We start from the raw sequence: 27,863 nt of genomic DNA, 5'->3' as shown, positions 1-27,863 counted from the left end.
ATAAAATTCATCGATAATCCGTTCCGCCTCTCGCCCGAAGTTAGCTGGGATAGGGTCCAGCACGCCCGCGACCCTAGTGAGGATAATGAATGAATCAATCCGTTCCTTCAATTTCGTAATCTGTAGATTTGTATGCTTTGACTGTGACGAACCTGAACGCAACACCAGCGGCTCAACGGTCTGGGAGGGAGCCAGGAGGCCGACAGTACGCATGCGCAACAGTTGCCATGGCGCAGCCGGGCGCTGTCGAGCAAACTGTTTCTTCAACTTAAACGTCTACGTCCATCGCTTATGCCGAGCCCAGGACGTCGGCAGAGGAGCTTTTATCGCATCTGTTTTTACGTCTTTCTTTGTATTGGCTTGGGTGTCGCGTGACGTACGCTTTGGCACCGTTGAAAATGATCACTCGCTGGAAATCGCCGCGTGCATTGTTTTGATCATAAAGAAGTGATGACTTGGCGCTAGAAGATACGAGCGCTGCAACGACAGTAAGTCATTCTCAATACATTTGAAGGGATAAACATGACTTTGACGCGTATCTTCCGGCGTGAAGTTCATTTATATGCGTTCAAGGCACCCTCGCAACGTGGTTTCTTTGTCATTTGATGCTGCATAAGCGGTGCTCAAACTGTGTATTTAGTTCACTGCGTGTAAAAATGCTTGATAACTGTCAATTGTTAGTGTAAACACACACAGGCACACACACGCACACAAAACCCCTTGTGTCAGCATGAAGGGCCCAAAGCAAAACATGTGAGTCAGATGACCTTAAAAAAAAAAAAAAAATAGGATGCAGCGTTTTTGTTTTTACTCCATAACCACTGTTAACTTTAAGACTTTTACAATAGACTATTTGTCATTTACATGAGAAATCTGCTGTTTGTTTACTTAAATGGGAATACAGTTAATTCATTTTGATGTGTACAGCACATTTCATACATTGAAGCAGTAGTTTTTAGCAGGGCTTCCCAAATTAAAGTTGTTGTCCAACTTTATCATCAATCACAAGTGTAAATATTAAGGTATTTCAAAACACTGTCAAGAATATTGTTATAAATAATGTGTAAGAATGTATATAATTATACAAAAAAAATCTAAATTATATATGCATATATAATATAAATGTTGTATATAAATTATAAATAAGAATCCACAATAAAATCAGCAATAAAAAGTAGTGCAAGTTTCAATTACTATATTATTTTATTATTATTAAACAATTCACATTACATTATTTTTTTCTGAAATAAATGACTTCCAAATTAACATTTAAAATTTTACAAATATTACAATAAAATTACTTGTTTAATATTTAAAAAATATTCAGTAAACTTGCCATTATTCAAAATATTAAATTGAATTTGTAAAATAAGCCAATCCGTGCCAAAAATCCAAATTCTTCAATGGCTCAATAAAGCTTAATTTTTGTTAGAAATTTTCTCAGTTATTTTACGTTGAAAGCAGTTTAGCGTGGTGTTGAATTAAACAGATTTTCTAAAGCAAATGTTACATTCGAGGTCGTGATCATGTCATTTGGTCCCTCAATTATTCAAGTCAGGGTATCTGCAGCTCACTATCTAATGAAGCCGGTCTATTTGTGTCTTATGTCGTCTAGATGAACCTCCTCAGCGGGCAGCTGAGGCGCACGGCCCCCATGCATGGCAGCAGTCGAAACGAGCTAGTCCCATCCAAGACTCCGCGGGTGAACGGATGGACGTGGCCCCCTCAGGTCTTCCAAGTCATTGCCTGGCTGGTGTACAACTACTTTGCCGTCGTGGCCTTCGGCATGTTCATTCCTCTCCTACCGCCGCCCTGGAAATACGTGCTCTACGCCGTATCCTTAACACTCTCTCGGCAGACGCTCAGCTGGCCCCTCAGATGGCTCGTGAGCTTACAAATCAGCCTTCATAACCAAACAAAGTTTTTCTTGTATGGGTACTTTCTATGAGCTTTTGTTACAAACATGAATCCCTGCTTGTGTATGTCTCCATGAAGACTAAAAGGGTCAGAATCTCTGAATCAGTTTTTGTATTACTGGAGCAACTTTTCCTTTACCCTATCGCCATCCAGTTTACAGGTTTGGTATTTCTTGTGCACTTGCTCAGCCATGTTGCCGCGGTAACCATAGATCCAGCCGATGCCAGCGTGAGGGCCAAAAAGACGTACAGCGGCCCGATGCCACTTTTTGACCGCACAGTGCAGCGTCATGTCATCCAGGACCTGCACTGTTACCTTTGTGACGTCAAGGTGTACGTATGCCAGCCTTTCACTGACTTTTTAACCCACCAACAGTTGGTGCACCCACCAACCACCCACATCCACAACAAATAAAAAAGGAAAAACAAATCCTAATTATGGGTCGGTATTACTATATAAAGTGCATTCAGTGTCCTCATCAAAATCATCTGAAGATGTAGCAGAATAAGGAAACTCTTCAAAGTGAGTTACTAAATTACTACTTTTTGTAACATTTTTGTTTGGTGGTGAACCGGGAGATTTTTCTTCTAATGTAAAATGGGAGCCTTGGCGCAATAAATGTTGGGGAAACGCTGATATAAAGTGTTCAAAGTTGAATGGTCCTAAAATGTTCCCTTTCCTCAGTGGGCCCAAAGCCAAACACTGTAGCGTTTGCAACAAGTGCGTGTCTGATTTTGATCACCACTGCCAATGGCTGAACAACTGTGTGGGTGGCAGGAACTACAGGTAAGACCAAAGAAACTGTAATTTGCACTATGGTGCCTATTAGTACAATTGAGTGCTAAACATGAGTTTACCTGTGTTGCCTTCAGGTACTTCTTTGCAGCAGTGACCTCTGCAGCAGTCGGCGTGGGCCTGCTGGTCGGCGTCATTCTGTTTATATTCATCCAGCATTATCTGAATCCGAACATCCTACGGACCGACCCGCAAATCCATGGTGAGTCATCGCACTATTGGATAGAGGACACACTTATTAGTAAGATTGTCTGTCATGATAATTTCTTCATTCAAACTAGTGTGTGTGTGTGTTTGCCTTCCTGCAGGTCTGTTGGCAAACGACACCTGGCTGGTGTTTTTACCATCAGCCCCCGTAAAGACGAGTTCAGCCGGTCTCCTCATAGTGGCCTTCTTTACCGCCGTGCTGAGCCTCACATGCCTGCTGCTGCTCTGGCACCTGCTCTGTTTCCATTTCTACCTGTGTGAGTCACACGGCTCTTTAAATCAGCGCTTTATTTTTATTTTTTTGCAGCACAGAGCGTTTTCACGTAAAGCAATCATTTGACGGACCAGCATAGAAACAAAAACAAATTATGAACTCATTCACTGCCAGCCATTTTCGAAGTTCCCCATATTGCCAGCCATTATAGAGCATTTTGACTGACTGATCTTTCAAGACCTACACAATATTTTGTTCTGTGACAATAGAAGCTCTGAACTTACCAAAAGAAAGAGTAGATTCTCTTCTTTCACCAGAATTTTTTCTTTGTTTCTAGCTTTTTCTGTTATTTAGTATTCAGTAGCTTGAATGGGTTACTTTCACCAAAAACACCGGTTTCAAATTGAACAAGACAGAACAGTTCAAGCAGAACAGTGACTTCGATGCTAATATTTTTTACTTTTGTGACCACTCAAACTATAAAACAACAAAAAGAAGATGGCAAAAAAATTTTACTTAATGGATATACAACTCAGAAACACTCCATGAGCAACGCTGACTTAACAAATGGCTCAAGTGTGGCTTTTTTACATGGCATTCACCCCATGAACTGCATCATCTTTTCTCGTGATTGCGACACAAACTTTCTACTAATTACCGGGACACATAGTCTGTTTATACCATAAATATACAAACTCTAGAGTGTCATGTGCTTAAACATGTCTGACTTCCAACGCCAAATCCCTCCCTCATAATCCATGTGACAAGCAGAGATTAATCTTTATTTTCATTCAACTAAAAAAAAACTGTACTGAGCACAAATCCAAAGTGATGCAACACTGTCATCTACTGGTGTCTGTTTGTCATTACAGTTATGAAGAAGCTTGCATTTCATGGAGAAGCTGGCCAAGAACCTATTTCATGCCTACCCGTTGAAAAACTTATTTGACTAATATATTTGTTGTTGGCAGTAAACAGTTGGATTCCAGTCAGCGAAAAAATACTTCCAAAGCGTGCATGAGTTAAAAATACAATTCACTACTACGCAGAATGTACTTATTATAATTAGAGGGAGCCCCACAGTTGTTTCTCTCCAATGCGCCGCTCCCCTCTTGGGGTGATGAGAGACAATGACACCTCAAGTGTGTGACTTATGTCCAGTCTACTCTATATTTTCTTTTTGGGTCACCATTATTGCAGAAAATCCCACTTAACAAAGATATGATATTGTAAGTGGAAGTAAGGTAGCTTTTTGGGCAGTTTTGAAGGCTTCATTGCATCATTTGCAAGCCTGTTGCCATATTTAATGCAGAGCAAGCTTGGTGCATGAGAAACACCTGTAGCAATAAATCTGTTTTTAGTAGGACTACTGATATTGTCTCTTAAATGCAGCTTTCCTTTTAATGGTAGTTTTAGTATGGTCTTCTGTCTTATCATTTTTGCCTTTTCCCTTTTCCAAAGAAGCTCTCCAAACACTTTTTTTTTTTTTTTTTACTCATTCTTGCTAGCTTGTGGGCTTGCTTACTGTGGAGTCTTGTGTACAGACACACAGAGGCACCTGTTTTTCTAAATATAACTTTTTTTCAGATTGTAATGATCAAAACAATTGTTAATAGTTTTGTCCAGTCTCTCTGTGCAGCTCAGTATTAAATGGCCCGGTGGTTGATTTACACTACTTAGAGCTAAACGACACATATTCCAGACCAGTAGGGTGTAGCGTAGCATACTAAAAGTTAATGTAGGTAAATGCTAACTCCCTTAGCACTGGCTTGAGGATGAGACGATTAACTAACAATGATTTTATAAGGAATAACATTGTGAAATTTGAAATGCAGTGAAATAATGATGTTTTGTCATCATTGTGTGTTTTTCTGCTCACTCAGAGTAGGTTTTTGTTGGTTGTGGTACTCCTCACGCTCCAAATCAGTGGGGGATAGCGAACCAAAAGTGGCTGTGTCCACCCCTATTATATAAACAAGTGAATGCTAACTGCTAGTATTAGCACAAGGTGCTTTGACGCTACACTTACATATATAAGTGATTATATAATGAAAATTGAAATATACCGTAAGTAGCAGAGTGGACCAAATATGATTTTTCCCCCCCAACATATTTCAAAACTTGTATGTTTTTGTACTCGCTCGAAATATTTTTTTGTTGCTAAACAAGCCAGCTAGTGAGGTGCTTTAAGATAGCTAGTGAGGTGTGTTAATACAACAATACATAGCATGGTCATTTGTTCAGACAAAAAAAAATATATATATATCATTTGCCTATTTGATGCCTGTTAATCTTTCCTAATGGTTACAGTGTGCAAAGGACTAAGCACGTTTGAGTACATAAAGCTGCAGCGTCCAAAAGAAGCCAGAAGCGGAGACACTGAAGTGGGAAATCCGCACGACACGCAAATAAACAACAAGGTCTCCCAGGTGACAATTCCTGCTTGCCCCTTCTCTATCATCCCTACTTCTATGGTGTCATTTAACATTTGTTTCTATGCTAAAGAATCCAATGAGATCTATGGACTGTGAGCCCATCCAAATTCACGGTGCAAGGTAACATCAAGTCCCTGCTGGTCCTGTTGTGCCAATACAAACTGTGCCAAGGATCTCTTTGAATGGTGTGTTTGTTTCAACAGTACTTGCAAGTCGGATGATAAAGGACCCCTTTCCAGCCGACTGTCAGAGCCCATCTGCACCGAGGTAAGAAAATACATTTATATAACAATTGCAACAATTGCCGTAAAGACTTTTTTCCACAAGCTTTAACCCCTGTAGCTTAAACAAAGATGTATTTTCGGATTCTCCCGAACCCTGGAGCGTTACTTTCTCATCTGTTTTTATAGCTTCTCTTTAACTCATCATAATCAGTTTTACGCTTCATGAATTTTTCAATGAGCTCCATGTTGAAGTGTTTAAATCAAATCTGCACACATTCAAGACTTTGGATCAGTATTTAGCTCTGCTCTGTTAAAGTGCAACATGTTGCGCAACATGCCCAAAATGCAACATATTATTTTTGTTGTGCCACAGTTTCCACTTCTTTGCTTCCTACATTGCTTCTTTGCGCTATACATTTGAATGTATAGCGCCTTCTAAACATGCGTTTACTTCGATGCACACTACTGCCACCGTCAGGCTAAGATATGTGCACCAGAGTGGGCAGAGTGTGTAATACTGTAAGTGTGATAATAGATCATATAAACCAGTGTGATTTATGTGAAATTTTCAGATGTTTTTTTCATTTGTATTTAGTGAATGCAGCTACTGGTGTGCTCACTGGACCAAATTTTACTGTACTGTCTACTCTTGACATTCCGTTTGATGGAATGACATTCCGTTTGTTAGATGGAACCCATTAAGAAACCATCAGAAAAGAAAACCGGCTTTCATCATGAATCACAGAAATCTGCAGAGAAAGAGAGTGAGTATTTGTTGTCCATCAGTGTGAGTTTGTGTGCAACGTCCTGAGATTATTATTATTTTTTAAATAATGGATAGGTAGTCTTTGGAGAATATTCCCTTAAATTTTATCAAACACAATCATTGCGCTGTTATTTAATAATAATAATAATAATCATGCATTGCACTTATGTCTTTTCATCCCAGAATTGCATTTATACTATGATGGTTGTCATTATGAATAATTGCATCCTTTTACGTCCCAAATTTCAAAAAAGGAGACAGCGATACGAGCACCGTGAGAAACTGGAAGCCTGACGCCGGCGACGAAGTGCAGAGTGAAAGCGTCAAGTCAGCAGAGAGTGTTCCAGAGGTGCAGGATCCCCTCGGAAGCTCAGTGATGACTCCGGATGATACGTAACAGTCAGCGGCGCACGAAGATTATATGTTACACTCAGGGATACCTTGTTAAGATGAGTTACCATGGAGCCTTTGGTGTTAATGAGGACATCCTCAATATGACACCACCACTTCGATACCAGTCATGAAGCCTTTTCGAAGAGAACACTTTTTTTTTCAGAATTACTTAGCTCCACTTTGTCTTTATGTTTAATGATGTCAACTATTTTTTCATGTTATGGACTTGTATGGCGGTCCGACTTTACTGTCAGCGTCTGTGCCATTAATCTTAGCCAAGTAGATGTTTTTTGGCATCCGAAGATCTTTTTTTTTTTTTCCCCCCCAAACGAAAACTGGTCCAAGTACAGGGCAGTAACGCTTAAATCATGTCATTTTATCTGCTGCCCAAAGCAACATCCTTGTATGGTCAAATCTATTGAGAAGAAGGGTGGAGCCCATTCTAGTGGGAGAAGAGGAACATCACTTCTGTCTCTGATTGTGTTAAAAGTGTCATTTCATTTCATCGTAAAAAAAAAATCAAGAACAATCATGTATTCTTGTAAGTACTTTTTCCTGCTTGAACCTACAGTATGTGACCTGATTCTTACATTTAGAACTGGGCAAACCACACTACAACACTACAAGCACCCCCTCATAATCCTAATATCAATTAAATGTAACCTTAAATGTCATAGATGTTAAAAAAGTTGACTATTTTCAAGGGGGAAAAAAACTATGTTACGAGATCAAATTTATCTATTTTTATAGAAATAATATTTTGGGGGATTTTTCCCCCCCCCCCAAAAAAAGTAGTAGTAGTAAAATTGTTTTTATAATTTTACGAGAATAAAGGTTTTCCTAATATAAAGTTAGTATTATTAAAGTAATTGTAAAGAAAGATAGGCATGTTAAGAGTGAATTTCAAAAATAATTTTATTCTTGTAATAGTACACCCTTAGTTCTGGAAAACAGAAAAAAAGGACTTGAAAAAATATGCCTTTGGTTCTTGATAAAAAGTAGGACTTTATCACACCTTTTGTTATAAAACTTTAAAAAAAAAATAACTTTCATTCAAACTGGAATGTCAGATGTGATGGTACATCACAATCATATCAGAGCTTTTAGTTGGCCCAAAGCCTAGGTAGGGAGGTTTGCCTGTTTTATTGGCACCCCGGTTCCCATATGTGGTATTCACTTTTTGATATGACTAATTTATTGCAAAATGGCCTGCGAGCCCCAGGGGTCCGAGAACCGCTGGTCTTAAGGACCAGACTTATGCAAAAAGAACAAAATGGCACACAAACAGCACCAATGGTCATAAAATCACACAGCACTAAAATTGTAGTCAACCCAACAGAATTGATTGTTTTCACAGTATTCCAGGATCAAAAACAGGCGTTCCCACTCTTGATAATCAGAGAATACAATGTGACCGCGGGACACCAATGGAAAACACTATTCCAACCGCTAAAACTCTCTGGAGCTTCCCGCATCTATCCAGTCAGCTGCTGAATTTTTTAAAGATTTTTGCGTGCCAGTGAGAGACATTATCTCATCCAATATACATTAAAGTCAAATTATTCTTTGGCAGACCTCATTTGGAGGCCCTGCAGGCTGCAGCATACTGTGTGTGAGCCCCGAGATTCAGTTATCATACATTAATTAACCCGTGCTTGACTGCCTGTACATAACATACGTGATGTGAAATTATTGACCTGGAAACCATCTGCACTGACTTCGGCTGAGAAATAGGTAATAAACAACCATTCGCACTCACATTTTCACCTATGGACAATTTATAGTCATTAATACATCTAATATGCTAGTGTTTGGAATACGGGAGGAAGCCAGAGTAGAAAACCCACACAAGCGCAGGTAGAACAAGCAAACGCCCCAAGAAGGCCTTGAACTGGGATTCGAATTCTACACCTCAGAACTGTGAGGCAGACTTGTTAACCACTCAGTCGCCATGTTGGCCCAGGTTTACGAGACATTTGCCAGAATGATAAAGCATTCATGTCTGCATGATGCAGGGTGGATGGTTCTAGGTTTGCCTATATGCACTTAACGTGAATTGTCTTCCACTCAAATCTTTTATGAGGGGTTTTATGTTATGATGGTGCTACAGTAAGGTCGACAAGGTTACATAATGTCCATCCGAGTTCAGCTATTAGGCTCACACTGGTTGTGTAACAGCCTTTAAGGAGGATCGGGTTCAGAGGGCAGCCTGTGTGCCACATCTTCCACAAGAATCTTTAAACAGCCAAATGATGTCTCCACCTTGACCAAGATGACAAAAACGACTCTTATTGAATCACGGCGTATCCATAATATGTTTATGAATGAAGCAGCCAATCGTTGTGCTGCTACAAAAAAAACTAAACAAAAACAAAAACCACACACAACAAGATGCTTTGGTTGCTTTGTGCTTGTTAGTCAACGCTTATGCGCACCGCCACGGTCAAGCGGGAGGAGAGGAGCAAGTCGCGGGGCCAGGGCAGCCAATCAGCGGGCTGCTCGCTCTCCAGCATCCCGGCGGGGGGAGAACCGAGACCGAGCCGTCATCGCTAGACTGGAGCGCCAGCAGAGAGGAGAGACGCACCGAAGCGCTTCTTAACGATGATTTTTAACTGACAACGAGGAAGGGGATTACGTCACCAGGTGATCGACTTAATTCATTTTTTTCCCCAAATTGTTAAAATAATGTTAAAAGCAGAGGTCGGCTGCTTCCTTACACCGACGTACGCATCCAATTGCCGAAGATGCGCTTTTGCATTCCTTTGCGTCAACGCTTCCTCTTAATGTGACGTCTTTTTAAACACTTCGGGATGCAGCTACTTGAGATGATTTGTGCAATTAACGTTTTACGAGCACATTTGAAGCACGAATGTGTGAATGTGGCATTTGCGACTTTATGTAACACTTGTCTCGGGCAACAGCTGCAGCCGCAGCCATGTCTGTGTAACATCAACAACACGAGTGTCTTCGCCTGTGTTTATCTTCCAAATGCACCTCTACGAGCGCGCTGATTGGTTGTTGAAAGTGACGGACACCTCGGCTGGCCTATGGCTGCAGAGCTTTACGCCAAGCTTACGTGTAGGCCAGTTACATAATTATGCACGCAAGACAGGATGTATGTCCTCATTAATCAGCTTCCTGCAAAATGGCATGAAGCGGCATATGCATGCATGGATGCTTGCATTGAGCGTTAAATATGATAACATATATGTTGGGCAGCTCGTAGACTAGTTAGCACATCTGCCTCACAGTTCTGAGGTTCTGGGTTCAAATCATGGCCTTCCTGTGTGTAGTTTGGATGTTCTCACCGTGCTTTTCGCTGGCTTCCTCCGAAGCGAGAAAACTCACCGTTGTCGAACTAAAGGCCTGCGGGCCATATCCGGCATACCGCATCATTTTATGCAGCCCGCCAAAGCTTACCAAATGTTATTTTATTTTATTTTTTTACTTCTGTTTAAATCTAGTCATAAAATGCAAATAAGCAGGTGCAGAGACAATTATGTAATATGATGAGGTGATCATTAGGGTTCCCACACAGAACATAGTTACATAGTTACAAGAAATGTAACTGCCTTGCATTCTGGCCACGCGCCTTGTCCATAAACAAACACAGTGCAGCTCGGCTTCTGGCTAGCAGACATTATGGCTAGCCAAGTTTTGTGAAGAAAAAAAAAATAGCAGTGTTCAAACACAGCATCAGTTAAACAGCCTATCCCCGGCTCTTCAGACGGAGCCAAAAGCAAACAACAAATGTAATTATTAGTGTTTTTATAGCATAACAATTCACATTGTTCAAACACTTACTGTTGCATTTGTCTTTATCCTTTATTTCCTAAAATGAAAGTGTTCCAAAGGTATTGGAACAGCAAGGTCAATTCCTTTGTTTTTGTTGTATACTGAAGAAATTTGGGTTTCAGATCAAAAGATGAATACGAGAAAAAAGTTCAGAATTCCAGCTTTTATTTCATGGTATTTACATCTAGATGTGTTAAGCAACTCAGGACAGAGCACTTTTTGTTTGAAGCCACCCACTTTTCAAGTGACCAAAGGTATTGGAACATGTGACTGATGGGTGTTTCCAGTTGCTCAGGTGTTGCCTTTTAGATTGATTGTTTAAACATTAGATAGTGCTTGTTTTTGGCTTTGGGTTTCACCTGTGAAAACTGCATTTACTGTTAAGCAAACATGAAAACCAGAGAGCTGTCTAGGGGAGAAAAGCAAACCATTTTGAAGCTGAGAGAAGAGGGATAATCGATCACAGCTATTGCACAAACATTGGGCATAGCTAATGCAACAATTTGGAATGTCCTGAAAAAGGAAGAAACTACTTGGTCTACTGAGCAACGGATATCGAACAGGTCGGCCAAGGGTATCGACAGCAGTAGATGAGGGAAACATTGTGAGAGCTGTGAAGAAACACCCAAAGACAATTGTCAGTGATATCACTGTCAACCTCCACAGGGCAGGGTTGAAGGTATCACAATCCACTGTTCGAAGAAGACTTCAAGAGAAGAAATATACAGGCCATACCACAAGATGCAAACCACTCATCAGCAAAAAGAATCGAAAGGCCAGCTTGGATTGTGCAAAGAAGTACAGAGATGAGCCATAAAAGTTTTGGAACAAAGTTTTATGGACTGATGAGAGTAAGATTAACCTCTAACAAAGTGATGGAAAGGCCAAAGTATGGACAAAGAAAGTATCTGCTTATGATCCAAATCACATAAGCTCATCTGTGAAGCATTGTGGAGGTAATGTCATAGCTTGGGCTTGCATGGCTGCTTCTGGAACGGGCTCACTTGTCTTTATTGATGATGTAACTCATGATGGGAGCAGCACAACGAATTCTGAAGTCTACAAAACCATTTTGTCTGCCAATTTACAGAAAAATGAATCCAAACTAATCGGGAGACGCTTCATCATGCAACAAGACAAAGACCCAAAATACACTGCCAACACTACAAAGGACTTCATCAGGGGGAAAAAGTGGAAGGTCTTAGACTGGCCAAGTCAATCAACCTTAAACCAACAGAGCATGCCTTTTACCTCCTGAAGAGGAGACTGAAGGGAGACACTCCCAGAAAAAAACAAGAACTGAAAGAGGCTGCGATAATGACCTGGAAAAGCGTTTCAAATGAAGAATGCAACAGTCTGGTGAAGTCAACGGATCAAAGGCTTGATGCAGTTATTGCAACTAAGGCTTATGCCACCAAATATTAAATGTTATTCACTTTAAGTTAATTTAATCATGTCTGTTCAAATACTTTTGCTCACTTGAAAAGCTTCAAACAAAAGGTGCTCTGTCCTGAGTTGTTTAACACATCTAGATGAAAATACCATGAAATAAAAGCTGAAATTCGAAACGTTTTTCTCATTTTTATCTTTTGATCTGAAACCCAAATTCCTTCAGTATACAACGAAAACAAAGGAATTGACCTTGTCGTTCCAATACTTTTGGAGGAGACTGTACAGGTGCCCTGCGATTGGCTGGCGACCAGTCAAGGGTGTACCCCGCTGCGCTAAACTCCAGCTCACCCGCGACCCGGATGAGGACAAGTGGTATAGAAAATGGATGGACAGATTACTGTACTGTATATCTACTACGGAAACACTAGTGGGCCACGAGGGACATATGGTGACGTGTTCTCCCCATAGGTTGAATTACACATGCATGGGAGGAACCCAGTCATTGGCCCATATTTCACCAAGCTACCCTCAGAGCCTTTTGGCTGATGTCATAATCACTTTGCTTCACCGTTAATGATTATACACTGGAATAAAAAAAAAAAAGGGTCAAAATCAGGTCAACACGTGTCATTCTTCACCAAGGGTTCATAAACAGGTTACTGTCGTGCAGTGGACGCTCAGAGGTTGAACACAGTCCACTTTGTTTGGATTTAGAACAGTTGTGAATACTGGTGAACTGGAGGTCATCCCAGCAGACTTTGGGCGAGAGGCGTGGTACAAATTGGACCGGTTGCCAGTCAGGCGCAGAGCGAACGTGCTGTAGATAAACAACCATTCATACTCAGAGTCACCTATGGACAATTTAGTCTTCAGGTAAGCTATCATGTATTTTTTATAGTGGGAAGAACTCACAAGATTTGAAACCATCTGTGACGTAAATGTGCTTATCACCACTCCACCATGCTCCCAGTTTAAACATTTTTTTAATCACTGTTAATAGTTTAAAAATCATTGAATCACTGTTAAAAGTAAAAGGTCAAAACAATGTTTGATACACAGTGATGATAAGAAGGCATCTTGCATCAGGAATATTTTCCCTGTTTAACATTCTTAACTGTGTAAGTGCAAATAGAAACAACAAATGTGAATAGCGTAATGTAAATAAAATGAAAAGGTATACTCACCCCGCCAATGTTGATGACGAGTGAAGAATGAACGGGTAGAGGGCGGATTAATCCGTATGCCCGGGAGGTGAGCCTCTTCACATACAGACTTATCAGCTGACTTTCCAGTGTACATTCTTGTTCTTTCAATATTATCGATGATTTAGCAAAATTGTATTGAGCAGCCAGGACAGTGACGGGTTTGTCGCGTTCCAGTATCATAGGTTCCATTTCTGGTTCTTCTCTCATTACGACAGAAGACACTGAAGCCAAAGAGTTGCTATAAGTTCCATTTCTGGTTCAATGGTTATCATCTGCCAAAACTGGTATCCATCTGTGGTGGCATAACAAACCCTTTGGATGCGCACTGGTCTGAAGTGTCAGATTTGCTGTGTAACTTTAGAGGTGTACTTTCACAAAAAAAAAAAATGGTCGAGACTTTAAGGGTTCCATTGTAACCCAGACGGGATGAAAATATTAGTTCTTCTCTCGTTACGACGGAAGACACTGTAGCCTACGAATTGCTACTTGGCCTTCCCCCTTGCCATCTATGGCGTCATGCTTTCTTAGCACAGTCTCTATTGGGCTCAACTGCCACTGCCAACAATAACCACTGTGCCTGGCTCTAAGCATCTTGTTACTCTACAGCTCAGTGCACGCCAACTTGTGTGATTCACAGAGCAGTTGGAGGGAGGTGAAGACTGATGGAAGGTGTATGGTGCTGGTGACCACAGGTTCTGTGTTGCACTGCGATGATGTCATTCTGTTTCTTTTTAGGAGGTGGGGGGGGGGGGGGGGGGGACAATGACTAAAACCAAGTATGTCCTCAGGCTGATTCCAGTGTCATTTGATGGTACGCTCTTGAAGTATTGTTGACGTCCTCTTAAACAATATATATGTTTGTATTAGTCTATCTCCAAACCCTTGATTATAGATTCCCGGCAAGGCATCAATCAATTTTCTATCGTGCTTATCCTTAATAGGGCAAGAGACGGACTACACCCTGGGCTGGTCGCCAGTTAATAACAAACATTCACATTCACTCACATTTCGATTTATGTCCAATTTCTTTTCTTCAGTGAAAAAAAAAAAATGCAAACATGCAAATACAACACAGAAAGTCCAGAGCCAAGATTTGAACCCCCAACCATAGAACTGTGAGGCAGATATACTAATCACTGCGTCACCGTGCTTCTCTGCCAAGGCCAAACCATCCTAATTTGGATCAGCACTAAATTGTAAATCACTTAACATTTCAAGAAAGTTAAATGTAGCAATAACAAAACAAAAAAAACACCAATCTGAACTTTTATCCAGTTTTATAACACAATGAACTGACAATCTAACTCTTGATTAATAGACTTCTTACTAATCAAACTATAGCTCCAGAATATCCTTGGTTTAGGTTTCAAATTAAAAAAAACATCCTTCATGGCACATCAAATGTACTGTTTTGACAAACTCAAACAGGAGATCATAAAACCTGGAATTCAACCAAAATTTGCGGGGAAATTATGAATCCAGTCACATGAATCTTTGACACTCAAATCCCATGACAGCTCATTTCAGCAAGCATCAAAGAATTAACTCTTTAGCATTTTGCATCTTCTTTGGCTCTTTTTCTGACACTAACTCTAGCATAACCATGCATGTTGACATGTTATCAAAGTTGAGCTACAGAGTTTGGTTATTTTCATGTTTTACAGTGGTTGCCATATTTTTACATTTAAGTTATTTTTGTTATTTCCATTACAAAATCGGGGGGGGGAAAAAAATCTGATATCAACCGGTGGATTGTGAGGGCGGGGTTTGACTGTAAGGACGATGATCGCTACTTTATTATGATTGACTGGTCCCAATATAGAGCCTCTTCCTGGCAAGGATCCAGACAGAACACAGATGGGGTTCACTGTGATGCGTTGACAAGATGTGTAGCCTAAACACTCTCCTCCTCCTCTTCGCTGTCAACGATGTCATCATTTTATGTGTCACACCGGCTGCCAAGCACATTTTTTTTTGGCAGCTCACACCTTGCACGTTGTCTACTGGTTGATCTCCTTTCCTAAGCATGAATAAAATGTTTCCAGCCGTGACGGCGTATTGTCGCTCTGAATAGATGCAGTTAAAATTGGGTCAACTTATGGTTGGCGCACTCATGTGTGCAGCATGTTGCCAGAAGGCGAGTGGATGTAAGCATGCTGTCATACACTCACGGTTTTCTCTCTGGAGAGCTGCCCTCAACCTAACTGAGGAGGATAGAAAAAACAACACAGTGATACTTGTGTAAAGCAGTAAAGCAACTCGTGTACAATGTTGCTCTAACATTTGTGCTGGCATTGTAATATTTTTACAATTTCCCTGTATTGGTCATCATATGGTGTGAGGAGGCCTGTTGTCTTCTTGACTTGGACACTCGAGACTACAGACTATAAAACGGAGAAACGACTGCTTTGTTCCGCTGTGATTTTGCTGCTGCTCCATTGAAAAGCAATTGATTGCGGCTCAAAGTTTGTAACGCTGCAAGCTCTGAGTTGGAATGCACCTAAAATATCGATTAGTTTTTGCATGAAAAGATTATGCATACTGATTCAGGCACCTCATATTTTGGTAATTAGAATTCAAAGGGATTAAATTACTTGATTGATTAATTATTTGGTATTTGCATAAATTGCAATTGATGCCATTTATCATGCAAAAATATCAATTATTCTCAGCTCCCATCTTTCATAACACGTTAGCCTTCAGGTAAGCACCCAAAAATTACACAGAGCACATTTGAACACTTGGAGGATAAAATAAAGCATTAAGAATAAAATCTCTTTGATCGACTAAATATTAATGATGTCTTAATCCCTTAAATGATCACTTTAACTGAGCATTATTGTGATTATCCACAGATCTGTAATTCATCTATCTATAATTTTGATAATATAGATATAATCTAAAATTTAAAAATATAAAAATAAGAATAATTAATAATTGTAGGCTACCATAAATGTCAGCCCAAAAAAAGATTCACGGGTTGATTTATTCTTCTTTAGTCTCAAAAGCAGCTACAAAATAGTTTATAAACAGAAACATTTGTGTGATGCTGGAACCAATTGGTGTATTTCTTTTGTCTTTTACAAAAAAAAAAAACATCTGAATGAAGAACTGACTTTAATTCGATTAAGTTCAGTATTATTTTAATAGGAAGGTTCTTTAAAAGTTACCCTGAAAGCACAAAGGATTTTTTTTTTTAAAATTGTTTACAAAAAGGCTAAATTGTTTATGCATTCTTTGGAAATTGAGACTCAAAACACATCAGTGTGGGAAGTTATTTGTTGATATCAAGTTACCAAAAAAATCACGTAAAAACATACTGTTAACCTTAACAAAAGAATAAATTCCAAAGCTCAAAATGAAATAATAATTCTGTGTTATTGTAAGGTAGATGTGAGGTCAAATAAAGAATGTGACTGAACTCTGGTGCTGGCCCGAGTCCTCGATGACAAATTGCCTTGCGTCAATAGTGAGAGTCTACGATGTCGCCATGTGTGTATGAATAAATGTGCAAGGGTCACGCAGAGAGGGCCCTCGAATGAGACAAAGCCCTCCCAGTGTTTCAATCTCTGAAAGCCACACTATTCAGACATTTATAATATCTTCTTTTATGCTGTGTCACTGTTAGCTTTTGTACCCATTAATGTCTCTGCAAGGTTACGTTCTTATATGTGTTGACTGTCCATAGGCTGCTGATGGATAGACTTAACTTGACATGGTGTCTTCTGGGAGGGGTCAGTGAAGAGCTTCATGAGTCACGTGAACTAAAGAGGTTCTCGCTTCAAGCAGGCGCATTAGTTTGTTAGACTCAGCATTTCGTTCTGTAGCTACTTAAACTGGCAGCTTCTCTCGATACCTTATTTCCCATAGCTACACACATTCTTTAAGGATGCTGCGCTAATTATGGGGACAGCTCAAAGGTGAGCATACAGGACCATTGGATTGAGATTGGGACGGATGGCGTTTTACTGTATTTGATTTTTAGGTACAGTATTTGTTTTTCTTCTGCTTTCTAAGTTACTGATTTTAAACAGTTAGTTTTACAAGTGCGAGGTGAGTTAGAGACGATGTCATGCTACTCTTTCAGTATATAGAGACATTGTTTTTTTTAAATATTTGTCATGTCGTGGAATTCATTTGTTCTTCACTATTTGTGCATACTTGTATTGTGTGAATGCTCAGAGGTTTTAATATAATAACATTGCATTTATGAACAGACTTAGACTGGTCTAACATTATCTTTTAATGCTTGAGAAATATTGTATTTTTCCAAATTAGGATACACTGTATAGAAAATGGATGGATGGATGGACAGACACGTTTATAGCACTTAGTAAGGATTCAATAAGATTTATTTTTGTGGTATCTCGGGATTAATATCTTGTGAATACTGGCATATACTAACCAGGTACTCTCACTGTTCAAACAAGTAGTTTTGTATGGTCAATGATGTTATCAGCTACATGAAATTACTTTGGACATGTTTCCCCCCCATTATTTTTAAAAGAAATATCACAACCCAGTATGTGACCACTTCGGTCACAATCCACTGTGGGTGGATGATATTTTTTTGTTTGTACCATCTCATTAGTATTCACTAGACTGCAATGAATCATGCTATTTCTTTAGTCCTTCCAATATGAACTGGGTAGCAAACTTCACAAGGATAGAAATGTTTCTCATTGGTAGATGGATGGATGTCTTAATAGATATTTTATTCATCCAAACATGAATACTGTAACTATAACAAAAAGACATACCGATACTGTCTTCTTCTCTTGTATTCACGTGTGGGCACATCATCTCACAGTATCCACCTCCATTCTCATCTTTTCCACAGCACAAAGAAAAAACACAAGTCAGCTCATCCACGCATTGCACAGAAGGAAGCTAATTCCTGCACAAGCATGGCAGACCAGAAGTAAGTTTGAGAAGCGACTTATTGTACGTACATCAGCGGTCATTTCAGTCTATGCTTGTAATACACATTTAATTCCCCTCAGCATTTTTTTTTTCTTTCTCTGTTTGCCAAATACCATGAGACCACAACAAATAACTCAGTCCATTTACAGTGCACTAGAACTCAGAATATCCTGCTTGCAGCATTTCACTGACAGGGACAACTAACAGGCACATTTTGTTGTTGTTGTTTTGTTTACTGAAGAGTTTGCCTGCTAGTTTTGCAAAACAGGTTTAGACCACCTCTCCAGGCTAATTCTCCGAGTGTGTGTGTGTGTGTAAGCACATAACCATGTGTTTTAACGTGTAGTGACTGTCCTCGAGCATGTTGTCTACCCCCTGAATTGCATGAGGAAAGAGAAACTCCAGCCACTGCATCATCTGGCTTGTCTTTTACACCAGACTGATGGTAAGATTCACTTTTCTTCTCAGAGACAGACTAGAAGACTTTAAAGTCCAGACACCCAAGAATACCAACATCAGCTCGGCCCAACTACGGCCACACAATGAACACTCGAGAGACCGCGCCTCCAAAAGGCTCTCCACTGACTCGAACGGAACCAGCGAAGGAGGCGTGGGCTCGTCCACCCCGGTGGAGTTGACCGCCTTAGAAGAGTCGTTCCGGCGTTTCGCCATCCACGGCGATACGCGCGCTACCGGCAAGGACATGCACGGGAAGAACTGGTCCAAGCTCTGCAAGGACTGCGACGTGATAGACGGCAAGCTCATCACCCTCACCGACGTCGACATTGTCTTCTCCAAAGTCAAGTAAGAAAGCAGACTTCTAACAAACATTATACAGAGGTGGCTTGAGATACAAGTTTAATTTGTTCTGGGACCACGCTTGTAATTCAGAACACTTCTTTCTTAAATCATATATTCCTATTGCAATGCCATTAATCCATTCCAACCTCTTAAAAGAACCCATCCATCCATCCATTTTCTGAGCCGCTTCTCCTCACTAGGGTCGCGGGCGTGCTGGAGCCTATCCCAGCTATCATCGGGCAGGAGGCGGGGTACACCCTGAACTGGTTGCCAGCCAATCGCAGGGCACATACAAACAAACAACCATCCGCACTCACATTCACACCTACGGGCAATTTAGAGTCCTCAATTAACCTCGCATGCATGTTTTTTGGGATGTGGGAGGAAACCGGGGTGCCCGGAGGAAACCCACGCAGGCATGGGGAGAACATGCAAACTCCACACAGGGGATTGAACCCCGGTCCCCAGAACTGTGAGGCAGACGCTCCAACCATTCGCTCACCCTGCCGTTTAAAAGAACCCAACAAATTTTTTTGTAATGTGTTTGTTAATAAGAAAAATAGCACGCTATATTATTGGACTTTATAAAAACATAGAGTCCATCCATCCATTTTTCTACCGCTTATCCGAGGTCGGGTCGCGGGGGGCAGTAGCTTTCGCAGGGACACCCAGACCTCTCTCTCCCCAGCCACTTCATCCAGCTCTTCCGGAGGGATCCCGAGGCGTTCCCAGACCAGCAGAAGGACGTAGTCTCTGGATGTGCCCGGAACACCTCACCAGGGAGGTGTCCGGGAGGCATCCCAACCAGATGCCCCAGCCACCTCATCTGGCTCCTCTCGATGTGGCGGAGCAGCTCTACTCTGAGATCCTCCCGGATGCCCGAGCTTCTCACACCCTGCGGAGGAAACTCATTTCGGCCGCTTGTATCCGGGATCTTGTTCTTTCGGTCACGACCCACAGCTCGTGACCATAGGTGAGGGTAGGAACGTAGATCGAACGGTAAATCGAGAGCTTCGCCTTTCGGCTTAGCTCCTTCTTTACCACAACGGACCAATATAAAGTCCGCATCACTGCTGACGCTGCACCGACCCTCCTGTCCATCTCCCGTTCCATTCTTCCCTCACTCGTGAACAAGACCCCAAGATACTTGAACTCCTCCACTTGGGGTTGGATCTCATCCCCGACCTGGAGAGGGTACGCCACTCTTTTGCGACTGAGGACCATGGTTTCAGATTTGGAGGTGCTGATTCTCATCCCAGCCGCTTCACACTCAGCTGCGAACTGCTCCAGTGAGAGTCGGCGATCACGGCTTGAACCACATCACAGAACCACATCATCTGCAAAACCGGACCCCCTCTACGCCTCGGCTGCGCCTTGAAATTCTGCCCATAAAAGTTATGAACAGAATCGGTGACAAAGGGCACCCTCGGCGAACACTGTGACAATGATGCTAATCATTAGCCCATCTATGGAGTTTTGCATTGGTTATTAGCATTAAGCTAAACTAACTTTTAAAGGCAAAGTTATGTGGTTGTTTTAAATGGGGTTTTTTTCACGAAATAATTTCTCACAATCTGCCAAATTGCTGCTTGCTATAAAGTTGCGTTCACTGACACCAAACAGCGCTTGTATCTCAAATGTATGCTCATTAGTCAAAGCTAAACATCTCCCAAATGACCATATATCTCGAAAACCCCGAAAGTCAGGTTACTCATGTCTAAAGGCACAACTGTATATGAGTCCAAGTCACATCAGAACCAGCCGATCCAGACATGATTCTGAGACTGATGTACTTGCATAAATGTGGTTCACCACAAATGTGCCATGACAGTACTGCTTCTATGTTACTAATGCAGAAGCAGCGATGACTCAAGACTGAGTCACTGAAATCTCACGAATGCCCCAAAGTCCAATGAAGTGGCACAAACATTGCTCGGGTTATAGTGACAGGAACATAGAAGTGGAGAGGAAAAACACATTTAGATGTGATAAAACATGCTTTTGTAAACTGGACTGGTCCATGGTTTGATTTTGAACTGTAACCATTACAAAAAGAAATGTTTTGCTGGGTTTAGAACATGCCACTAAGGCAAACTGCTATTAAAAACCAGAACAAAAGCTCTGGATGGATGACTCCTCCTGTACCTCCCCAGGCCAGATCGGTTCATCCTTTGCTGCTTGATTTAAGTGCACTAGACTCTAATAATAAACTATGACCTCAATTGGACTAAAGAGGGAAATGTTTTATTTACGAACCTAACAAAGTGTGCTAGATAGTTGGACGTATCACAACTTGCTACTGCAAATATGTACTGCATAATCAAACAGTAGTAACATCGTAGATCAATGATGTGAATAAAGAAACAGGAGAACGAGCTTGGAAGTAACTCATCATCTTGTCGTGCTCCAGGGGTGAAAAAGGCCATGAAACAGGAAAGCTCATGCTGATTCAGTCGATTTTACACGGCTAGACTTGCATTTAATGTTATTGTTCCCTTGGCAATCCGGACTATAATAGGCAGTTTGCAAAATTTGGGATTTGTGGCTTTAACAATAGGTACTGAAAGGACCTTACAACCTTCAACACGCACTGTCCCTCTCTTGTACTGTAGCTGGTACTCTAGCAAGTTGCAAGAGATAAGGTGCAATCGGAAAATTTCTACATGTAGTGAAACTCGGGTCGAACACGGTTTGTTTCGGGATGCTGCTTGACCTCCAATTTGTTAGTATTATGAATCAAATTTCTTCATCAAGTTCTTCATTTCATAATCAACTTTCTAAAATCAGTGGTGAATCAAAATTTCCTGTAGGAAATAAAGAAATGATCTTCCTATTCTTACGTGCCATCCGTTCTCTCGCCGGCTCGGTTATATTGTCCTGAGAAACCCAGACAGAAACCACTTTTCTATGTTCCAGTATGTTTCATTTACGGTTCTTTGGTTGTCATCAAATCATTCTTCGTTGCTGCCACTGCTGCTATTCTGCAGTGGTGGGAAATAACAAAGTAATACTTTGTTACTTTATTTACCACCACGTAGATATTTCCAGGTATCTGTACTTTACTTGAGTGTTTATTTTTCTGACAGTTTTGTAGTTTTTGTCCTCGACATTTCAAAACAAATATCTGTACTTTTTACTCCTTACTTTGTAAAAATAGACTCATAATTTTCCCTAAACCTGTGCGGATAACAACACAATGTCAAAAAGAGTGATATATTGATTGACTGAAATCTTGTTATAGGGAGGAGAAAAAAAAAACAGGGACATCATGGTCATTGAATTGTTTGACATTGTCGGCTACAAGAATGATTTGGTAACTGCGTTGTGTCTTGTACCAGTCTAAAAAGATTCGGCCGTTCAAAAATGATCTTTCCAATCTGAAAAAGCACGTACAAGTAAGTATATTTTTTCAGTTGTCATCATTAGCTAATTTAGTTTTGTTGTTGTTGTTACTCAGTTCACATTAGCAATGCTCTGGGAACAGGTAATTGTGTTAGCATAAAAGTAGCGCCAACGCTAGCTAGCGCTTGAGACGTCATTTAATCAGTACCACCACATTTACCAGTGTCTTTTTACAAAACTATGTATAATTTTACTTCAGTACAGAGTCCAGACTACAGAGTGAGAGTACTTTTGCCTTCTGTCGCAGCTGAAACACAAAACCCCTTTAGATGCTACTTGCTTTGCCGCGAGATACAACTGTCACGTGACATCAGCCATAATGATTCAAACTATGGTTTTTGTGCGACTTTAACTGCCTCCCACTAGAGGTTCTACCTTATTTGTGAATCGTACATTTTTTTATTTAATTTTTTAAACTGTCGACAGCCCCCTAAAACAGAATTGCCGTTTGGAACGATGACAATGTGTACTACAGTGGTAGTTATTATGAAAAGACAAGTAAGGGAATATGGGATTTGTACTGGGAAAAAAAAAAAGACATTCTCAAAAGTTGGCCATTTGGTGACTGCCACAACATAATGACAAAAGGCAGCCTTGAGGTCAGTACAGTAGTATCTGTATTAAGTGCGACAGGGTCCAGACTGGGGTAGAGGGTGGGGGGGGGCTCTCGTTCATGTACTGACTTGCTGCAGGCGTGACTGAGCAGTGGAAGGCGGCTGTGCATTTCGCTTTAATCAGTGTCAAGGCTCTTTGCATGCACATGTAAAAAATAATAATAATAATGAGCGCTGCCTTAAACACCATGTGGGTGAGTGATTCCTGAGCTTTCGAGTGTTGAGAACTTGGAGCCTCAACATAAACTATGAAGGCCATAGAAATCTGTTGTAGACAAATTCATTACTGGCATGGTTTTATGGTGACTTTATTTTCCATGCCGTGGTTCCCGATCAGCGAACATTATTGGAAGCAGTGGATTAAACACATTCTTCCGTTTGGTTCGTGGTCCAGCTGATGGTTCAAGTATGTAAATTAAACAGGTCAGCTACAGTTTTCCAAGGTGAAATAATGTGGCATTCCCTGTCCAACCTTTACCCTTCTTTACTGTAACGTCTATAGATGCTGATTTGCAGTTTATTTAGAAAGCTTAACCATTTGGATATTTGAGGACTCCATTAAGCCAGTATGACTCAATCTGATGGGGACATACATTTGTCTTCCTCAGACAAAAACAGCAGTGGAAGTTCAGTTTCCCGTTTGACATACAGCATGAGAATGATTCCGAGCACAGGGCGCCCAAATATTCAACACTGATGGATCGCCTAAACAAAACAGGTCACTGGGAGAGAAAAAAAATGATAAACCTTAACACCCCTGTTTACTGTGGCTTGTTGCTATGACAGCAGGTTACCCTGAGAGATGGCGGGGCTTCAAAGGCTGTTTTTCGGTTGAACTATCTCCACAGCAATGAATGTTTGTGTTTGTTACTATGTGGAAGTGAAACGGGCACATGGCCAGCTAGAGAAGTGAAGCACTCTCAAATGGACCATGAGTGAGGAAGACATGATTTATTGCCAATTGTTACAAGTTGACCTTATAAATGTCAATGTATTTGGGTCCGCATGACGTAGTCTATTACAAGATAAAGTGGCTTTCCTCAGAAAAAAATAAGCACTGTAAAAGAAGAATCATCATCTTTTATTGAACATGCATGCATGCACACGAAATTTGTTCTCTGGATTTAACTCATCACAGTGAAAACATGCACACGTTAGTGGAACACACTGGAGCAGGGGGCAGCTGAAGCGCCCGGGGAGCATTTCGGGTTATCAGTGTCTTGCTCAAGGACACCACAGCCGTAGCCATCTCGACAATCATATAGATATGCCCACTACAGGCTGAGAGCAGTATAAGGATGAAATCAGTTATCTGATTTTATGTTTTGACTACCAATTCGAAAGGCACAGAGGTATGATTTTCCAAGATGCTATAAACGCACATCATATCATATGTAAGCACAACATTGTTATTGTGCTATAACCACTTTGAAGTTAATACAATGGACCTCCACCTAAACGTGAATGCACCTATTCTGTGGAATTTATCCACGGATATTCACTGAACAACTCAACTATTCGTGAAATCTCTGCATATGTTGGAGCTCTTTCTGTAACAACCTAAGATGCCACAAGATGGCGCCAAAGCCCTGACTAATAGGAAAGTAGACATTTGTCACGCATGGGGAGTAGCTGGATCCAAGAGCAGGTGGAGGCAGATGTAAAAAGATTAACAGTTTATTGAGGAAAGGTAATGGCGGTGGTCCTAGGTGGGTTGGCAGGCGGTGGCATGGACAGGTGGGTGGCTTGTCGGCGGGAATGACGTGGATCAGGAACACGGGGAAAAACACTGAGACACATGAGTCAAAAAAGGGAACGATGACTAGCGTGACTTACGTGAGGTAAATGGGCCGTGGTACCGCTGGAAGTAACTGCAATACTTTGGCGAGGATTTCCTGGAACAGGCAGGCTTATATACCGCTGGTGATGAGGCCAATTGGAGACCAGGTGCTGAAAACAGCGCCCTCCCGGCTCCAAATATTGGGGACTGTACTGTATTGGACTGTTCACTGTTCAGAAACATAAAGTAAGTAAAAGAGAATCGACAACTCATGAGGACTGTGAATTTTACATTTCACAGCATTTCATGGCAACATCCAGACGTCATGCAAAAGGACAATCGGAACAATCCGATGGGATACTTGGGTGAGAAAAAGTTCGGAAAAGTTCAATTGTTCTTACCCAGTAAGTGTTTGACTCGGGAAAAGTTAATAGTTGAAATCAGGTGAGCAATAGTACATTGCTTTCAGTCCAGAGTTCGAGAGTAGCAATACTGGAGAACAAACCAGAGAAGCAAGATACATAAAGTGATAAAGACACCTTCCATAACACAACGCCTTCCCTCTTTCTTGAGGATCCTGTGAGCGGATATTTTAGTGTGTGCTGTGTCCAGTGTCCAGTCCTTTCCTGTAACAAATCATTTACTGTTTCAGGAAGAAATCCTGTCGCACCATCACGTATGATGAATTCAAGATTGCGCTGGGAGAGCTTGCCAGGAAGAAGTACAAAGAGAAGACTGGAGAGGAGGCTGAGGCCGAGGTATTCAAGCTGATTGAGGGGAAGGCGCCTGTGATCTCCGGGGTGACGGTAAGATGTCTCGTAAAACCCAATCCTCAACTGACTTTTTGGGGGGGCTTAACTATCCCGCAAACTCCTCCGCAGAGAGCCGTGGCTTCCCCGACAGTGAACCGACTGACAGACACCAGCAAGTTCACGGGGTCGCACAAGGAGCGCTTCGACGGCACGGGGCGCGGGAAGGGTAAGGCGGGACGAGTGGACCTGGTCGACACATCGGGATACGTTTCAGGATACAAGCATCGAGGGTCCTACGAAAAGAAGGTCACCAAACCCTCCACTGCCAAACCCATGTGAGGGGCGGAGATAAACGTGGATCGACGGCTAGGATCGCTTTCTTTACAAAGAGTACTACAAAAAAAAAAAAAAAAATACAAACAAAACAAAATAGGTTGTCATATATTTTCCCACCCAGTTATTTTGTGTGTTTGCGAGAGAGTTCCTCTCTTTGTGAAAGTGTGAGAACTGGAAAACTGTTTACATCTATTTTTACAAAATCTTCACCAGCTGGTACATTCCTGTCTAATAGCGAGTTACTGCCAAGAGGAGAACGCCAATGTTGTTGATCATGAAGCTCTATCGTTTTGATCAGGCCGTAGAATATTTGTCAAGCACAATGAACAATGAAAGCCAAGAAAAACAAAAAAAGGTACAAGGGTTTTATGTAATGACATTGTACTTTTTTTGCTTAAAAAAAAAAAAAAAAACTTTCTACACCCACTTTAAGATTTTAATTGGCACAGTGTTCCAGATAGTTGGCACACATTTGTACACATTTGTGTATTGTTTTTTTTGTCTATTGGTTGTCTAGTATCCCCACTTGTCAACTGTCCATAAACTCTGCTGTTCATATTCTTCATTTTATAAGATCAGTCATTTTATTAATATGCCTTCAGTTCAACCATTTTGCGTCTACCAAGTAAATTTAATGGGTATTTTATCTACCATCTCCTTTAACACTTTTTTGCATCATCTAATTTTAAACAGTTAATAAATTCTTAATTTGTGAATTCAGCAGGAGGAAGCGCAGTTGTACAAGATTGTATTTTTAACTTTTGACTTCAGATATCCCCCCACACCAACACATTTATGCACAGTACCGCTAATATATTTGTGGTTAGATTGTGTATAATCTAATAACTGTAGCCACTTGGTTTGATTTCTGCCACTGGCTTAAACTTCCTTTCTGTGTTGCTGTAACTTGTGCATGTTATTCTGTATATTACATTTAATTGAGAAGCACAGAAATTATAGTAGGACTTTGTTGTATTTGATCTACTGTGCCTGCTGTGAGGACAGACTACTGGAAAGTTGTTTTCTTGCTTAGAAAGCTTAAGTAATGAAAAGTGATGATGGTACAGTGTAATTGCTTGAAATCCGAAGAATATCTACATGTACAAAGTTGGCTGCCATCAAATGCTGTTATATTTGTTACCCAGAAAACCTTTAACGTGTGGTACTGTCATCCAAGGCACAAATTGAACTGAAGTAAAGCAGGGAATGCCAGTTATATCCTTAAATACTGTCTGATGTAAAAGGGAAACAATCCGAATGGTATACTTTTGTAGAACATTTTTAACGTAGGGACAGTGTTTGTTGTCACACTTGCCTGCAGTCGCAGCCACAAAACTATAGCAGCTATTAGTGTCATTATTTTGTCTGCTACAGTTGTTGAGTAAGCTCCCTGTGCTTAATGCCAAATACTGTGCACCTTTAATGTAGAGGATCTATATATGTGCTTATTATTTTGTAATTCATAACTTTTTAATGTGCTATTGTGTCCCCTGTGCATGCAGTGGATGTTTGTACGTGTTCTTTAGAGCTCTTAATTGTGTGTTCATGATTTTGTAGTGCATTACTGAAAATAAAACAAAAGCACACCAAACACTTATGCGGTGAAAGTGAAAGCATGTGTCATGTTATGGCTTGCTCAGCTTATGAAACACGAAAAATAAATTATGTGGCATCTACTCTGAGTTGGTCTACACCGTTCAGTGTGTGTGCGTGCGTACGTGCCTGATGCCTCAAGTCGGAGCAGAGATACCGAATATATATTTAAAAAAAAATATGGCACAGCGCAGCTGGAATCTTGATGCATTCATTGGGCTGCAGTGTTGTTGAGTCTCCCATCTGATCTGACCTACAAAAGTGAAAAACAAGTGGTTAAGAGGAGATGCAACCTTCATGCTGATCCAGGAGTCCCAAA

The 27,863-nt window shown here is 40.9% G+C and overlaps 2 protein-coding genes across 4 annotated transcripts; both read left to right on the top strand.

Annotated features, from left to right (window-relative positions):
* Positions 1-220: 220 nt before the first annotated feature.
* On the top strand, positions 221-7,483 carry zdhhc11 (zinc finger DHHC-type containing 11). The gene is made up of 11 exons (XM_061777539.1): positions 221-488; positions 1,616-1,834; positions 2,071-2,249; positions 2,602-2,703; positions 2,790-2,914; positions 3,021-3,176; positions 5,444-5,562; positions 5,639-5,688; positions 5,772-5,835; positions 6,481-6,556; positions 6,813-7,483. The coding sequence occupies exons 2-11, from the start codon at positions 1,616-1,618 to the stop codon at positions 6,953-6,955; spliced, it is 1,233 nt and encodes a 410-aa protein (XP_061633523.1). The 5' UTR covers positions 221-488; the 3' UTR covers positions 6,956-7,483.
* A 1,948-nt stretch (positions 7,484-9,431) lies between these two features.
* On the top strand, positions 9,432-27,564 carry LOC133479320 (tubulin polymerization-promoting protein). 3 transcript variants are annotated; one of them, XM_061776107.1, is made up of 5 exons: positions 9,432-9,594; positions 18,184-18,264; positions 18,735-19,070; positions 25,516-25,669; positions 25,745-27,564. In XM_061776107.1, exons 2-5 carry the CDS (start codon positions 18,251-18,253, stop codon positions 25,952-25,954), a joined length of 714 nt encoding a protein of 237 aa, XP_061632091.1. In that variant the 5' UTR covers positions 9,432-9,594; positions 18,184-18,250; the 3' UTR covers positions 25,955-27,564. The 3 variants fall into 3 exon arrangements, with proteins under 3 accessions (XP_061632091.1, XP_061632090.1, XP_061632092.1); XM_061776106.1 differs by lacking the exon at positions 9,432-9,594 and adding an exon at positions 17,115-17,263; XM_061776108.1 differs by lacking the exon at positions 9,432-9,594 and adding an exon at positions 17,177-17,328.
* Positions 27,565-27,863: the final 299 nt, after the last annotated feature.

The sequence above is a fragment of the Phyllopteryx taeniolatus genome, chromosome 6 (assembly GCF_024500385.1).
Source record: "Phyllopteryx taeniolatus isolate TA_2022b chromosome 6, UOR_Ptae_1.2, whole genome shotgun sequence".
Taxonomy (NCBI): Eukaryota; Metazoa; Chordata; class Actinopteri; order Syngnathiformes; family Syngnathidae; genus Phyllopteryx; species Phyllopteryx taeniolatus.
The sequence above is the reverse complement of the archived record's forward strand: the minus strand, read 5'-3'. Positions and strand labels throughout refer to the sequence as shown.

Coding starts and splice junctions, on each gene's coding strand:
- zdhhc11 (XM_061777539.1), top strand. CDS start 1,616: ATGAACCTCCTCAGCGGGCAGCTGAGGCGCACGGCCCCCATGCATGGC. Junction 2,915..3,020: donor GACCGACCCGCAAATCCATG/GTGAGTCATCGC, acceptor GCCTTCCTGCAG/GTCTGTTGGCAAACGACACC. Junction 3,177..5,443: donor CTGTTTCCATTTCTACCTGT/GTGAGTCACACG, acceptor TAATGGTTACAG/TGTGCAAAGGACTAAGCACG.
- LOC133479320 (XM_061776106.1), top strand. Junction 18,265..18,734: donor ACAAGCATGGCAGACCAGAA/GTAAGTTTGAGA, acceptor TTTTCTTCTCAG/AGACAGACTAGAAGACTTTA. Junction 25,670..25,744: donor CTGTGATCTCCGGGGTGACG/GTAAGATGTCTC, acceptor ACTCCTCCGCAG/AGAGCCGTGGCTTCCCCGAC.